The 17025-nt window shown below is 41.6% G+C and overlaps 1 protein-coding gene across 1 annotated transcript in view; it reads right to left on the reverse strand.

Moving 5' to 3' along the window:
- LOC127454852 (probable JmjC domain-containing histone demethylation protein 2C) overlaps nucleotides 1-17025 on the reverse strand; it is a 102242-nt gene that overhangs the window by 15819 nt on the left and 69398 nt on the right. The window contains exons 10-20 of the mRNA XM_051722320.1: nucleotides 16280-16434; nucleotides 13183-15785; nucleotides 10114-10315; nucleotides 8771-9000; nucleotides 8504-8656; nucleotides 7813-7902; nucleotides 7563-7687; nucleotides 6214-6313; nucleotides 5605-5762; nucleotides 3649-3939; nucleotides 2795-2963 (exon numbers count right to left, since the gene is read on the reverse strand). Of these exons, the coding sequence (XP_051578280.1) occupies nucleotides 2795-2963; nucleotides 3649-3939; nucleotides 5605-5762; nucleotides 6214-6313; nucleotides 7563-7687; nucleotides 7813-7902; nucleotides 8504-8656; nucleotides 8771-9000; nucleotides 10114-10315; nucleotides 13183-15785; nucleotides 16280-16434 (4276 nt within the window). The remainder of the gene's footprint in view (nucleotides 1-2794; nucleotides 2964-3648; nucleotides 3940-5604; nucleotides 5763-6213; nucleotides 6314-7562; nucleotides 7688-7812; nucleotides 7903-8503; nucleotides 8657-8770; nucleotides 9001-10113; nucleotides 10316-13182; nucleotides 15786-16279; nucleotides 16435-17025) is intronic.

Below are 17025 nucleotides of genomic sequence, written 5' to 3' on the forward strand. Positions count from 1 at the left end.
CACCACCTTGAAGGTGTACGTAGCCGCTATAGCGGCACACCACGACACAGTGGACGGTAAGTCCTTAGGGAAGCACGACCTGATCATCAGGTTCCTGAGAGGCGCTAGGAGGTTGAATCCCTCCAGACCACGTCTCATCCCCTCATGGGACCTCTCTGTAGTCCTCTGGGGTCTACGGGGAGCCCCCTTCAAGCCCCTGGAGTCAGCTGAGCTTAAGGCACTCTCTTTGAAGACTGCCCTCCTGACTGCACTCACTTCCATCAAGAGGGTAGGGGACCTGCAGGCGTTCTCTGTCAGCGAAACAGGTCTGGAGTTTGGTCCGGGCTACTCTCACATGATCCTGAGACCCCAACCAGGCTGTGCCCAAGGTTCCCACGACCCCGTTTAGGGATCAGGTGGTGAACCTGCAAGTGCTGCCCCAAGAGGAGGCAGACCCAGCTCTGGCGTTGCTGTGTCCGGTGCGTGCTTTACGCATTTATTTGGATCGCACGCAGAGCTTTAGAAGCTCCGAGCAGCTCTTTGTCTGCTTTGGTAGACAGCGTGCTGTCTCCAAACAGAGGATCGCCCACTGGGTCATTGACGCCATTGTGATGGCATATCACGCTCAGGACATGCCACCCCCCGTGGTGCTGTGAGCCCACTGTACTAGGAGTGTAGCGGCCTCCTGGGCCCTGACCAGTGGCGCCTCTTTGGCACACATCTGCAGAGCAGAGGGCTGGGCGACACCCAAACCTTTGCGAGGTTCTATAATCTCCGGGTTGAGCCAGTTTCGTCCCGTGTGTTGTCAGGTCTGAACAAGTAAGTTCCGGGACAGCTGGCCGGGTGTACCGCTTGCGTATAGCGCCTTTCCCCTCCCATGAGGTGAAGACGTGCGCCTTTGACTCCCAGTCGTGTTCACCAGTTGTGATCCCTGGATGATTGTCCTCCTTAGCCCTGTGGCAGACGAGTTTGCAGAGAAACTCGCTGGTGGCCCAGTACATGTGCTAGCTAAGCCCTGTACTGGGGTAGGTGCTCCATATGCACTGGTTCCCCATAGGTGACCCCATGTGATATATCTTCCACTAAATCATTTCCCTGTCGGTAAATTGCGTCTTCCTTGGGCGGAGGCCCCTCTGCCCCCAGTCACCATGCTTGTAGAAACTCCTCCCCCCTCGGGTAGGACCTACCAGGCGACTTCTCCACATGACATACTTCTGACAAGACTTGGTAAGACCATGTGATGTATTTCCACTCGAAATACCCCCCCCCCCTTCTCTGGGCAGGGTGTGGTCTCCACGGTGTCTTCCCCTTGGGAGTGACACCCCCCCAACGTAGACATTTATGGCCCCCAGTCGGTTGTCCCTATTTGTTGGGCAGTCAACTTGTTCCCGAAGGACTGTTGGGGGAGGTTACGTGATGGCCTGGTGTGCTGGCTACGAGGCACACAGAGGTCCGCCCGTCTCGCATCGCTAGTCCACATAACACAGTTCAGTAGTCGTGGCGTTTTGTATAGACACAATGTCGAGTGAGTGACAGATAGGGAACGTCATGGTTACTTTCGTAACCTCAGAAAAGACGTTGTGTCCCTCTTGCCACAATGCTGAACTACCCACTGAAATGGCCGGGACCTTGTCTCGGCTCCTCAGCATAAAACCTGAATGAGTGGTTGCATACCAGCTCCTTTTATACCCGTATGTCTGGGGGAGTGGCATGCAAATTCCACTCCCAGTTCCCATTGGCCTTTTTTCAAAGATCAGAGGTGTTTAGGGCTCCCAAGAGTGACCCCTAGTGTCACTACATTGACACAACATCTCGTTCCCTCCATCAGGTAACAGAGGTTAAGAAAGTAACCAGGACAATTTTTATAATAATGTAGTTTTAGTTTGAGAGTCACCATAATTGTGGTTTAAGTAGCACGTATGCTTATTCTGTATCTTATTTACATCAAGTTTTGTTCTGAAAGCAAAAAGCAACAAATAAAAAAAAAAATTAAGGATATAATTCGCTCAACTGTGCAACATGACCGACACAAAGCGGACACGTTTACAAGCACTGCTTGAATTGATCTGCGCCTCTGTATCAGCAGCTTGTGTTGCACAAAGGTTTGGCACATGCTGTGCTTGTCCACTGACTAGCGCAGTTTCATCACACTTTATTAGTGTTTAGCTTCCCATTCAGTTCATAACCAGATAATATGTTGCATGGTTATGAGGAAGGATTACATTAAGAGGTAGATTGGCAGGTGCGAGGGACTTCATACAAATAAAATACAAGTTCCTCTCTCTTGTTGTCACGTGCCAGTGATTACCCCTTCACGTGCCAATGATGGCACACGTGCCAAAGGTTGCTGACCCCTGACACAAGGCATTAAGATCTGTCTCCAGAAATCTGATCACAAGTGGACAGAGCTAAATACAGGTGTAAACGGGGTCCTAAATGTTTTGTCGTTGCATCACTCGAACCACATTCAGAGGTGGTCGAAAATGCATGTGTTCACATTCTGCTCAAAATTTTGTACTTCTTACATTAAATTTCAAGTGTATCTGGGTATACAGCTTTCTTTTTATTTTTTGCGCTTGTAACACCCTCCCTTTGAAATCCAAACACAAGTGGTCACAGGAGATACATTTGAGATGCATATTACGAGGTATAAACGGCAATGGGTCTCGCCTGATCACTCAAGATCACCTGAGACTAATCTTAGTACCAGGTGTACTTGGGTCATTATGTCTACTTAGGCAAGATGGTAGTAGTAAAGGTCAAACAGCATGTCAGACATTATAAATACACAGCCATGCTGAACAGGTTTACTCACTTGAAACATCCTCAAAACCATCCCAGAACTCCTTGACCTTGGAGTTTTTAATGCTCCCATCTCGGCAGTTGTAGAGGTCACTATGAAGATTGAAGAACTCACGGCTGATGTGCTCAGGCTTCCACAGGCTAGCATTCAAACTCTTGTGCAATCCGGACACAAGAACTGGCTAAAGAGAGATCACACCAACTTTAGCTTCAGAATTCTTTTTTTTTTTTTTCTCCCAATTTGGAATGCCCAATTCCCAATGTGCTTTTAAGTCCTCGTGGTCGCGTTGTGATTCACCTCAGTCTGGGTGGCAGAGGACGAATCTCAGTTGCCTCCGCTTCTGAGACCATCAACCTGTGCATCTTATCACATGGCTTGTTGAGTGCATTGCCACGGAGAAATAGCGCGTATGGAGGCTTCACGCCATCCACCGCAGCAACCACGCTCAACTCACCACGCGCCCCACCAAGAACGAACCACATTATAGCGACGACGAGGAGTTTACCCCATGTGACTCTACCCTCCCTAGCAACCAGGCCAATTTGGTTGCTTAGGAGACCTGGCTGGAGTCACTCAGCACGCCCTGGGATTCGAACTAGCGAAATCCAGGGGTGGTAGCCAGCGTATTTTACCACTGAGCTACCCAGGCCCCCTCAGAATTCTGTTTTTATCACTGTACTTAGCAAAGGTGCCTGAGAATTAATTTCAAGTAATTTCATCCCAAAGGGTTTAATCCTATATCATAATCCAAATTTTACAGGACGTATTATGGAAGTTTCACAGTTATTTCCCTTGTAAATGACTTCTCTCTCACCTACTCTCTGTAGAGATATAGTTAATACACCACTTGCATGAGCAAAACAAACCTGCTCTTGTGTCCAGTTCTCTTTGAACAGTCTTTGGTTGCCTAGGTGACGGTGATCTTTGAGCCAAAGCAGCCGATGGTTTCCTAGCCAATCATGAGGAACAATGGTGTGGGGATCAGCCAATGGGCTTTCGTCAAGCTTCACCCCCTCTGGCTGCTGCCCCGCCTCCCCCTCTGGATTCAAATCCTGATTCAACCCCGTCCTGGTCGTCTTTTTAGCGGGAATCTTATTTTCAACTACAGAAGCAATGATGTCATCCAGGATGTTGGGTACACGAGTGTTTTGGGATGCCTAAAGAATTAAATATTGATACAGTAAATACAAAAGTGATAGTTAGGTATCAACTAGTTTAGTTATCAACCACGGACTGTATTGTGCATACTGCACATATGACTGGAAAATAGTTTCTGGATTTAATAAACTCTAATCTGATTGGCTGGTTGACACAAAGTCCATGATTAAGGGCACATATACTTTTTATATCAGTCTGCCTGGAAACAAAGTCTTATTTATGAGGTACCGGGTGGATACAATGAGAGCTTTTTGTTTTGTTTGCAAAATTAGTGACATAAAATTATTGGAAGATATTCAAAGTTTTGTTTGAGGCACTTAGTAGCAAGTAAACAAGATATCCACAAACAGAAGTGTATATTTTGCTTTGTTTTCTTATGTTAGTGAAACTGTCTGCACTTATTTCTTGAGCTACAGTGTACTTGAATCTTTTTCCATTATTTTTTGTGTGTTTTCTGTCACCATTTTTTAAATTAATTACTGTCTGCAAGCATCTTATAGGAACAAAACAAACTGTGATTGATCGCTTTACATGTCAGTCAGACGGCTCTTCCTGTCTGGTTTTAGGCCAGAATAAACAATATGGACCATAAAAGCATACTTCCTACAAAATCAAAGAACGAGCAGATGTGACGTCATTAAGAAAAATTTTTGGCCAAAAAAAGTTGTTTTGAGTTAGTTTCGGTGGTTCGTTATAGTTCGCATGGGCTAAAAACTTCTTACCATCTGCTAAACACCTTACTGCCATTGGTCCACGTCAGCAGTAGGTGTAACCTCGAGCTCCACCTACTTTAAGGCCAGCAGCTAATTCCCATTAACGGCGTTCAGTCAGTTACGATCAGTCAACATGAACACAACAGCATGCAGTTATTAGCGAGCTGGTGCAAATTGACCTACATCTACGATCATTCACACAGAGACATTTTCCAATAACATGCCATGCATTTTTTCAAAGAATCAAATCTACTCAATTACTCTTAAGTGCCCATTCACTCTTTTGTTTATATGCTGCTTCACTCATGTGCCTTATGCAGTGAAAGCCTTTCACACATCTGCCCATATGTGTGTATGTCTGTAATCTGCAAATTAACACTCTTTTATACACCAATCTTTGCAGCAGTATTAGTTTCGTCATCATAAATCACAATAACAAAGTCTTACCGATGCATATTAATGGACGCATATAGTATGTTAATTGATTAGCGCAATGAATTCAGAATGTAAACAAGACAAATTAGGCATTTTCTACTGCATATTCATTCCTTTAAATCATCACTGAGTGGTTAAAAAAGCATCTTTTACTGATCTAGTGTGAATTCTACTCATAGATTGAGGCATGAAGTCATTGATAACACATTTTAATGTCATATTAGTTGATGTATTACATGTAGTCTTGAGCATCCTCATATTTAAATGCTTATCTAAACGCCTCCCCCAGCAGTGTGGGGGGTGTCTGAATGTTCGCAAACAGTGTTTCGTTGCTCAGCTGTTTCTAACTTATTTTTGGCTCTGAGCAAAGAATGAAGAAGCACTTCTCCGTACGTGTGTTCTGGGGCCTTAACTCTAGCCACATAAGGTCTGGCTACGAGAAGACTAGTTATCGACAGCCTAAATTTTTTCAAATCAGTGGCAGTATTTACAGTCTTCTGAGTATGTATATCAAACCTGTTCGGAGGAGTTGTAAACTGGTGCAAAGGTGCCTCCAGTAGACCCAAGACATAGCTTCCCAGCTGTGGACGTCAAAAGGTCACGCAATGTTGATCCTTGTTCTGGACTGAAGGATTTTTTGTTGTGAGCTTCCACACCATCACACTCTGCCTTCTCTGGAAGATATTTACAGATAGAGACACTCAGATAAATAAGATCATACCACAACATATTGAATGAAAATCATTCCTCTCGAAAGAGAGTATTTAATTTGTTTACTCCAGAAAATACACACAATTTGTCCAAACAGAGTCCTAACAAGTTTCCAGCGTCAAGTAATTTAACTTCACTGAAAGTGAAATGCTGCTGCAAAGTGACAAAATCACAGCCAATCAGAACATATTTGATGCTTAATGTACAAACTATGTAGGGCGGGATTTTGGACCAATAAGAGTTAACCATGGACGGGGTTGCTCAGCAGAGAAGAAACAGAAACCAAGCAACTAATAAAATGTCCTTTACGCTCACTGCTTGTCATGGCTGGTTAGATGCTCATCACTTTATCGCGTCATCCCTGTTAGGAGATGCTGTACGGTGCAGTGCATGAAAGTGCTGAATAAACCTCACCTTTTCTATTAGTATGTGCACTCAGTGTGGTGTGTTGTGTATTCCTCTGCTGATCTGGGATCTGTTGGCTCTTCAGGTCACTCTGATATCTGTCTGAAAACTGATAACACAACAAAAACTCTTTCAAAGAATGTTCAGTAAAATATTTAAACCTTAAAACAAGAACTATGTATTTTATTGAAAAGCAAAATTGTTTAAGATATTAGGACTTTTTCAGATTATATAACAAAAGTTTATTTCTCCTCTCCCATTGGCAAAAATAGTTTTTTCCTCTTTAAATTTTGTTAGATTTATGGATAAAACTAGAACTAAATAAACTTAATTCAAGGTATATTAACAATATTCTCTTCAAACAAGTCTTGATAACCTATGCAGTTTGCTTCTCAAGTGAATTTATCTTGTTTGGAGGATTTTCAGATATTTTTAAACAAGACAAAAATATGAAGAAGTGATGAAAATAATGTAGAAAAATATTTTTTGCAGTGTATACAGCTTCCAACCTTGTCTCATAGAATGAACATTACTATAACGAAATTTTTGGAAACTGAGTTTTACGTGCCGCTTTCTACGTTTTGCTGCAGTTTCCTGGTGAAATTAACACTAGAGACCTACAACAACTGTGCGTTTAATTCACTTTCATACCAATCACAGGTATTATGGCTGTTTAGGACTTTATAAACACTTATTTTTCACTCTGTTACTCACACCCTGCTATGTTTTTATATCAAAATACTTTTACTCTAATGCATTATTTGAAAAACAACATATTTTAACGCTTGTATTACAGACCCACCTACATTTACACACTTATTCCAATGCGATTAACTTCCGCAGTAGCTCACCTGATAGAGCATGGGACTTGTGGACTCGGAGACCGAGACTTGAGCCGAGGACGCTCGAACGAAAGTGAAAGTGAAGCAAAAGTGCCATAGAAGCGACATGATATAATATGGTTGCTTCAGTAAAAGTGCTTTTAATGTTGAATTTGCTTTTAAAACACTATCGGCTAGGTTTAGGTGGTGGTTTAGGTTTAGGATGTCTGTTTTGTTCACCTGTCATTTATCTTTTAGAGCACTATTGGTTAGGTCTAGGTTAAAGATTTAAGTTAGGGAGGTACGTTTTACTCATTAAATTTTCACCTTAAAAACCTTGTCTGATTACGACACCATTTCACTCGGACAATGCAGCCAAACGTGTAATGAAGCACAGAATTTTGGTCTGCAAATATGTTGCCATTGCCACGTAAATTCAGGGAACAGGCTGACAGCTTTACATGCATCTACAAAAAGTTTTGTGACTCACAGTGAAATAAAGAAATCCCAAAACATGATGTGTAGTCAGTGTCTTACTGGTGAGAGTCCATTGGAAGTGGCTATGCTGGGGTTCAGGGTTTTGTTGTCAGTGCAGGGACAGTGGGAAGAGATTCCAAACTTTTCTCTCATCGAGTGCATAGAGCTCTGCATGTCCGCTAACACTTATGGAAAGATGACAGTGCACTAATTTTACTATCAGGTTCACAGTCAAAGATGAAAGAGAACAGGATGTAATTTTTAGTTAGGCACGCATAAACACATAAACATACCTTACTATGATGCTTACCTGTTTCTGGGACAATCTGAGTCGGCATTAGGTTCTTCAGGTCATGGGACTGATTTTTCACACACCGGAGCCAAGCGTATAGCTCCTTATCTGAGAGGGCAAAATAAGGAAATTAGAAAAATGTACAAAGCATTTAGAAAGAGACACAGCCAAAAGTCCTGCGTAAATATGTTGCACTTTGGATGCTGTGTGCTGTGTCTCCACCAGGTTGTTTAACTAGGTTAACATTCGTGATTATAGGATAAGGATTTTAAAAAGCATTTTATAGAGACGTTACTATGAAAAAGCAATGTCCAGCTGATGAGATACAGTATGTTAGAGCTGAGCAAACTATAAACATATATTCACTACTGAAATTTTTTATGATTTTAATCATTTTTATGATTTTTTCAAGCCTGAAAATCACCATTTTAAAATTCCCTGATATTTTTTAGGTTGTCCATGACTGTGTTGGAGCCCTGTCAGAAAGAAAATGCTGGTTGACCAACGTTACCAACTAAGCTTGGTCCACCATTTAGCCAAGCACTAAACCAGTATAAAACGTCCTGAGTTGGCATGAAAATTCATGCTGGTCTAAGCTGGACTTTTCAGCAGGGAGGTGAAAGGAAAAGGAAATCTTATAGTTAAATTTACAACAGATCAAAAAGCACATGGGGAAATCTGTGATGTATTTGCAGGGTGTGACACAAACCTTTGGCTTTCTTCTTCTCACGGGCTTTGTAGCAGTCCATGCACACCACAAAGCCACATTTATGACATGCCCAGTGCATGTTGAAGAGAGTGGCTTCACATGCATCACACATCTCCCTTACACCCCTCACAGCTCGCTTCCACATGACTTGAGCTATAGAGAGAGAGCGAGAGAGAGAGAGGGCAAGGTGAAAAAGACAAAATGACAAGGAATAAGAGACAGTGTGTATCTTTCATTCTACAAACACACAGACACACACAAACGTACTGTCTTTCTTGACCCAGGAGACAGCAGTGTTCTCAGTCTTTACGAGCTGGCAGAACTTGTCTCCAATGAGCGTGAGGACGTATTTGGACATCTCAAGGTCCATCTGTCTCCTCCTCTTGTCTTCCTCGTCCTCTGAGCTGCCCGTCCACACTGTAACCGCCTCCTCATCTGTCTGCTCTGACACTGAAAACCCATCCACACGGACAACGCCGTTCTTACTGTACGACAAACTAAAAAGAAAGGGGGAGGAAATAGTTTATAGGTATGTGACATGAAATACATTTGGGAAGTTGACATATCCTGTGGTGTGACTTGCTATATTCCATCTAAAACTATTTTAAACAGCATTTTGATCATTCTTTCAAGACTGATATGCATGCAGTTTTTTATTACCATCCACTTTCTTTCTTCTATTGAACACAAAAGAAGATATTTAGAAGAATATTTCAGCTCTGTAGGTCCATACAATGCAAGTGAATGGGTACCAACATTTTTATGCTCCAAAAAGCACATAAAGCCTGCATAAAAGCAATCCAGTGGTTAAATCCATATTTCTTCAGAAGCACTATGATAGGTGTGGGTGAGAAACAGATCAATATTTAAGTCCATTTTTACTATAACTTCTCCCTGCCCAGTAGGTGGCGATATGCACAAAGAATGCAAATCTCCAAAAAACAATAGAAGAAAAATGTGAAAGTGGAAATTGATAGTTAAAAAAGGACTTAAATATTGATCTGTTTCTCACCCAAATCCATAATTTCTCTTCTAAAGACATGGATTTAACCACTGGAGTCTTGTGGATTACTTTTTATGCTGGCTTTATGTGCTTTTTGGAGCTTCAATGTTCTGGTCACCATTCACTTACATTGTGAGGACCAACAGAGAAATTCTTCTAAAAATCTTCGTTTGTGTTCAGCAGAAGAAATAATGCCACACACATCTGGGATGGCATGAGGGTGATCAAATGATGAGAGAATTTTCATTTTGGGGTGAACTATTCCTTTAACAGAAGCGGTGACCATGCATCTAGAGTATATACTTTCCCTTATTTCACTTAAATAAGAATCTGTACATTTTAACCTAAAATTGTGATGTTATGTGTCAACTACTCCTATTCATAACTTTTGCTGACCACAAGAGTTTCCCTTGATTGCTGTTGTCATTAAAACTAAATGCAGACATTAGTCTTAGTGTTCCTAGGCCAAAGTGCATGAGACTTATATTGCAAAACAAAATTAAGCCAAGCTCAGGTCTAAATAAAGCTTATATGTAGTGCATCACTGGAGAGTTTAGAAATGTCCCAGAATAATCTGAAACACTAGCTAACAGTGTGAAAAACTAACCGACGGAAGTAGTAAAATCGGCAGAAGACAGGTGAGATGGCGAGCTCCTGAGCTTTACGAGAGCGATCCAAGCGACACTCTCTGCACTTCTGCACGTTGGAGCCGATCTCAGCACATGAGTCGTCCTGTAAGAAGGCTTCTCCAGTTTGCTTTAGCTTCCTCACCTTCCGCCAGTCTTTCAGCACAGAGCGAGGGATGCCATCTGACAAAGAAAACACATAGTGGACCCGAGTACATCTGTATTCTCTGCATCACCCTGAATATGCATGCTGTGAATTACAACTGTTTTCGTTCCCTTTTCTAAACATCAAGGTTAAACTGAGAGTTAATTACATTCTGGCAAAGACACACATTATGTGTCACTGTTTAGATCTGAGCTGGCTTAAACTCTGCTGCTACAGAATGCAACAGTGACTGCCTTACAAATTATTTTGCTCATTCATTTTCTCCAGACATTTTAGAAAATTCTTAAATGAAAAGTGCTAAACCTTGAACTACACCAAACAGCTGAGATGAATCACATTACAATATTTAATATAATGCAACAAAGTATTTGAAAAGGCATAAGCTTGTGAACTTAATGTATTTTATGACATAATCAACACAGCAATTACTATAAATATATAACTATTGACTATATGTCATCATTATAAGCATAAAATACCATTTGTTCGATACATAAATAAATGCATAACGTGTAGTGCTAGTAGGGCTACTGCTTAAGAAGTGTTTAAAACAGACTAAGTGCTCACAGGAGAATAGAGCTGTATCTCGTAGTGCCACACGAATTTGCCTGCTAGACAGCTAGATTAGATAGCTGAGCTGAGAATATGAAAACCAACAACAAACGTCAAATAGATTGAAGCATTACATCTTGTCGAATTTTCTAAACAACAGTGCTGTGTGTCGGTGCAACTACCTAAAACATGTCGTTTCATTTATGCCAACATACAAATCAGTGGAACTTAAGAAAAACAAAAGTCAAAAACCCAGCAAAATGCTCACTGCTGCATCAGTTTTATTTAGCTTAAACCTCTATTATTAAGCTTAAATGGCTAAATAATATTGGCATGTGTATATTTATTGTAAAGCCAGAGGAGGAAGCTGAATCTGATTTCTCACAAGGTTTTTTTTCTTCACTAACTAACCTTGATTGGAGTTTTTTTTTATCTTGCCACAGTCACCTTTGGCTTGCTCACTGGAGGTTTATAGACATTAAGGCATGATTTTCTATAAAGCTGCTATGAAACAATGTGTATTGTGAAAAGAGCAATAAAAAAATAAAAAAATAATAATAATACTTTAATGTAGACAAACACATTTTTCTCAAGAACAACATTGTGAGTTCATGTGAAATTGCTCATAACAATCCGCTGATAAATGCAGTGCTGTCAAGTTACTTTATTATAGAGCTCTGCTTTTTGTTGCCAGACACTGCTGTCATTTAAGATTTAAAATGCATTTAATACATTTTTAATCCTTCAATAAGTTTAAGTAAAACATTTGTGGGAACTCTTTTTTTAATCGTATTTTCTTATATTGAGAAATCTATGTATCATTACATGCCTTATTAAAATATTAAAATATATAAATTCATCAAGAGTGTAGAAAAACTGATGAAATTACATAATTTGCTATGCTTTATGGCAGTGGGTGGTCACTGTTGAGCCTGTTTGTTGTGATTCTGTTTACTCAGGTCACAATGACTTCTCTGGTTGGTGGATCTCACTTCAGGATTGTGGGTAATGCTTGCACTTAATTTGACAAATAAAGTTAAAGTTAAAATTACACTGACTAATGTCTTCTTCAGAAGCACATTCTATCAGTTAAAGTCTGTACTGAAAGTAACATCTGGAACCTTACTGTTGGTAGGGCTGAGTTTTGCCAGGCACCTCACGATACGATACATATCATGATTCACATGTCAGGATTCGATATATTGCGATAAACCACGATATCATGGTTCGATTTCCTTATGATTCACATGCTCTCAATTTCATTCCAATTCATACTGGCATATTTAAGTTGTCCATTTTGCTTTTTTCTCAGTAGTTTTTCATCACTTTTGTCACATTTTAGCTTTTAAAAATTAACAAATTCCAGGTATTCCATGTCAAAAATATATATGAATTTGTTATGTGTTGTGTGTGTGTGTTTATTGTTTAGATGCCTAATTTGTCCTATTTACAATATTTACATCAATATGTAGAACACGCGCTAAAAGCTGGCACTGTCTCTTTAAGGACAGGGACTTTAACGCAAATGGACTTGTTTACAGTATTAGTGCCATGTCCGATAAGAATTAAATGTTTATTTTTGATTTTTTAACTGTAAAGACCAAATAGGGAATTATAAGAGACATTATCAATGACAAATGAACTATGTGGATCTCATCTTTGGACACACATTACAAGGCAAAGCAAACTTTTACTCTCAACATGCAGTGAAAGGATGCTAAACTCTGTGCTGAACTGGTGAGTGAAATCTGAAATATTACCAGGCAGTGGCTAAATACAGACAAGTCGCGTATGCGAGTGAAATACTCTCATTGTAAAGGGATGTGCACAGAGTAAAAGATCGGTTTTGGGATTTCAAGAATCGATATCGATATAATCAAATGAAGATTGCGGTTAGTCGGAAAAGTAATATTTTTGCACAGCCCTAGTGCCAAACGTGTGAGAGAGGACCAGCGTGTCCGTGAGAGAAACGGGCTCAGTTTCAGTCTCTCTGCACCTCACAGAAGCGTCTCTGACTGCACTGAGAAATGCTGCACTGAGTTTGCATTGATTTAGACAACCTGCTTCATCTTTATTGAACTGTTGGACTGACATGATATAAATACACAAATAGCTGAATAAAAATATCGATACAGGGATCTAAATTATCGATACAATATTGTGAGGAAAAGTATTGCGTTATATCGATAATTGAAAGTACTGGCGCAGTACTAACTGCTGAAGGTCTCTATAGGATATTTTTATTATTTGATCACCAATAGAACATCTTTCTTTGAGACTAAACATGCTCATGCATACACTCTTTAAACATCAAACAGGTAGAAACACTCACTACTGTTTGACACCCTCTGTTGAGTCTTGTCCTTTGGACTTTGCAATGTTCCATTTGGTTTGCTTTCCTCCTCTTCTTCCTTCTCTCCTTTTTTCTCCACTTTCTCCTTCTGGTTGTCATTCTGCTTTATTTTAAAAGAGGGCTTGGACTGCTGTTTAAACCTCTGTCCTGATCCACCGCTTTCACTCTCATGGCCAGAGTCTTCTCCACTCTCAATGTCACTGCTGGACTCAAATGGCCGTTTCTCTCCCCGTTTCTCCTTCTCGGCCTTTATGTGCATGGAGGTTGATATTTTTCCACTAGACTTCTTGTCCGCAAGGGTGGACTCCTTGCCCTCCAGCTTGCCATTTCTTTCCAAGACAGGTTTGACGTCCTCCAAGGAAGACTTCTTGACTGGTTTCTCATTGGCCATGACCGATTTTTGGTCTTCTGTAATGGAACTTGTAGCATTACCATTAGATTTCCGGTCCTCTGATTTCCTGTACACTTGAGTGGGCTTCTTCTCTTCTGAACCATACTTCCTATCCAATATTTTGCACTTTCTGCTGTCTAGTGCAATATCTTTGTCCTCCTGACCCGACCAATTATCCACAACTCCATTTGTTTCCTGTTTGACTGGCACAGAGGTGCTTGTTGTGTTGATCAGAGTTACAGATGTTTTAGGGCCATCTACTATTTGGGAGGTTGTCCTGCCTCTGTCTTGTTCAGAATGGCGGGTTAACCAGGCTTTTTTTAGTTTATGGTAGTTGTTCTGACCTGATTGAGCTGACTGGTTGGTGAGGGCCGAGGCAGGTGGCTGCTCCTTAGTGAGAAAGTCTTGATTGGCTGGGGGTACAGGGCTGGACATCCCTGATGCCAGACTGGGACATTTAGAAGGACTAGGGTTTACAGATTCTTTTTCTCTTTCCAGAGCATGTGCAGAACACACAACATGTGTACTAAGTGTAGTGTAAGTGCCATACCTACTGTTTGAGGGGTGTGAGATATGATTCGTAGCATCTGAAGAATGCATAGTGTGTTGAGGCTGTATTGTATGCTTGTTAAGTCTGGATTTGGCAGCAGCTAGTCCAGCTCTGTGTTTTTTCAGATGAGGAAAGTCTTTAGAAGTGCAGAAGGAGGTGGTAGAAGACTCCGTCTTTGGCTGAACAGCCCCACCCTCTCTCCTCTTGCTGTGTTCGGTAATAACATCTACTCTAGAGTGTGTGGTGTCCACATTTGTTAATGGGTGTGTCACTCCGCAATTTGGTTGAGCTGTACTAATAGATTTAGTTGTCATGTTTATGGGAGTGTTGAGATCCCCTGTCCGAACCGTCATGTTGATGGGGTGAACGGTATCCAGAGGAGTCCAGAGGACTCCTCTTTTATGCTGAACACAACCATCCTTAGAGTGTGGGTTGGACAAACTTTCCGAAGTTCTCATGTGACCGCAATGCATCTGTGAATTTGAACTGTCGGAGACTGTATAATTGATTGTTGTGTGCATGTAGCTTGTTGGTCGTACAATAACTGACGCAGTGGCTGACTGTGGTCTGACTACCACACCATTTGTTATGTGCCCACCAGCCCCTCTCTCACGGTTGTGCAAAACTCCACCACGTTGAGTATCATAGGCTTGTGATGCCATTGTCACTTTTTCTGGCACAGGCTTTTTCCCGTCTACAGCAGTATGTCTGTGTTCAGGCAACAGGGTAGGCGGTCTCTGCTGCTTCTGACCTTTACCAGACAAGCTCATTGGCTGAATGGCTGTGAGGGTGGGCGGGGATAATCTGCCATGTCCGGAGTCTTTATAAAACACGATAGGTGGTGCTGGAGGGTGAAAAATTGGTGCTCGGTGGAGTAAAGGCACATTAAGGGAGGTAGAGGAGACCGAAATGAGAGAAGAGCCTGAACCCCTTCTATCCACAGCCGCTACCTCCAGTGGTTCCATCACGGAGGCTTTATGAGCCAGTTGCTCTGTGATCTTTCCCAGGAGACCCTCCTGTTTAACGTGGTGCTGTTTGACAAGAGGTGGAGGTCTGGCCCTGATGGAGCTCTGTGAGTTGGATGAAGTCATGACAGACGCAATAGAACTGAGCCTCTCATAAAGTTCTTTACTAGCTGGTGCTCTGCGCTGTGGAGGTTTGTTCTCCATGCTGTTGGACAGAGAAGTGTAGTAGCTGCTCTGCGTGAGGGTGGAAGTAGGGTGGGCTGACTGCGGCCGGGGAGGTAGAGTGTGTCTGACTGCATGCACTTCTCGCTCTTTGTCTTTCTCTCTTTCTCTCTCCCTCTCTACCTCTCTCTCCCTCTCCTTGGAAGGAAGGGTGGATGTGGGGCTTCTAGAGTATCGTGACTTCCTATCAGAGCCCAGTTTAGCGGTGTACGGTGCCACCTCAATGCTCTCCTGAAGAATGCGCTGGTTCTCTTCCTGGTAATGGTTTGGTCTCTCACCTGTGAGATCGTAAACAACAAGTGGCTGTTTGGTTCGACTCTGGGCCGACTCAAGGGCAGCTGGGCAGTAAGTCTGCTCATTTTTCCCTGCTGCTGCCTGGACACGCTCCTGCTCTGACTTGAAGTGAGTATGAATGGAGCTTGGACTCTCTGTGATGCCTCTTCTGTCCAACTCTCTAGAAACAAAAACAGCAGGTATGAATGTGGAAGGGCTTGTTGCGAAGAGCGACATCATTGCTCAAAATGTCTGATAAGGAATAATTGACAACAAACTATTGAAAATGAATGGTAATCAAATATTCTGCTTACACAACAGTTACCACATGTAAATGCCTATGTAATGTGTTTATCTATGACATTTATGATACTTTTGAGGTTCTGTCCCTAAAATGTGTGTAGAAAAACTTCCTTACGCCAATTATAAAGCATCTTGCTCAAAACAGCCCAAGCCACTGTTACTAGTTCGGAAAGAGCATGGCGAGATGATAAGGAATGGTAATGCGGTCAACAAATCTGGAACTGCTTTATAGCTGTGCAGTTATAAAAAATATTAACACCTTGGAAAGTCAAGAATTCAACAATGCTGTAGTATAAACTGTGCAATTAAAGTTACAACAATTAAATAATGTAAAAGAAGTGTAAGAATTGCAGGAATAAGCTGGAAATTTACTCTGTGGTTTTGGAGGAGGATGTGCAAGGTTGAGATGTCCTGGACACTCTCTGAGGGTCAGCACTGGAGGGTCGCACAGGCAGCGGAGGTTGCAATCCTTGACTGTCTACACTCGTCACAGGGGTGGGCTGAGGAAGCCAAGCACTTGGGGTGTTCTGTTACCACACAAACAAACAAACACACACACACACGCACACCATCATCCCTCGCTACAGCTTTATTTTTCATTTTCTTGTTCTCTAGTCTTTTTGTCCATCCTCTGCCTCCACTACGGTCTAGACATCTCACTGATAAACTGAGGTTTAGCTATGAGCTCATAAATACCATAACAACTACATATTGTCTACACTACAACATAAGCAATAACAAAACATCATAGCAAGCATCTTACAAATCAAGATTTTTCAGTTTTTAAAGTCAACAAGAAACTGCATCAGCTCATTTTACTTCCATGATCTGACATACTGGATATCAGAGTGAAAAAGGTTAATCAATGAGAAAACAAAAAGTAGGACAGGCATTGATTTTATCTATCAGGAATTGATTGGATGATGAAAAGTGGACATTACATGGAGAATGGAGCCAGATCTGAATGTGAAGGACAGTTGGTTGGAGGGGAGGGGTTTAAAAATAAGAGGGCTTGGTCAAATAAGCCGAAAAGGAAAGTCGTTTCCTTTTCGAGGCGGAGCAGGCAAGATTATTTTTTTTCAGTTAGGTCTTTTTTTTATATTTTATTTTAAATTTGT

Source organism: Myxocyprinus asiaticus, chromosome 17, assembly GCF_019703515.2.
Source record: "Myxocyprinus asiaticus isolate MX2 ecotype Aquarium Trade chromosome 17, UBuf_Myxa_2, whole genome shotgun sequence".
In the NCBI taxonomy this organism is placed as follows: domain Eukaryota; kingdom Metazoa; phylum Chordata; class Actinopteri; order Cypriniformes; family Catostomidae; genus Myxocyprinus; species Myxocyprinus asiaticus.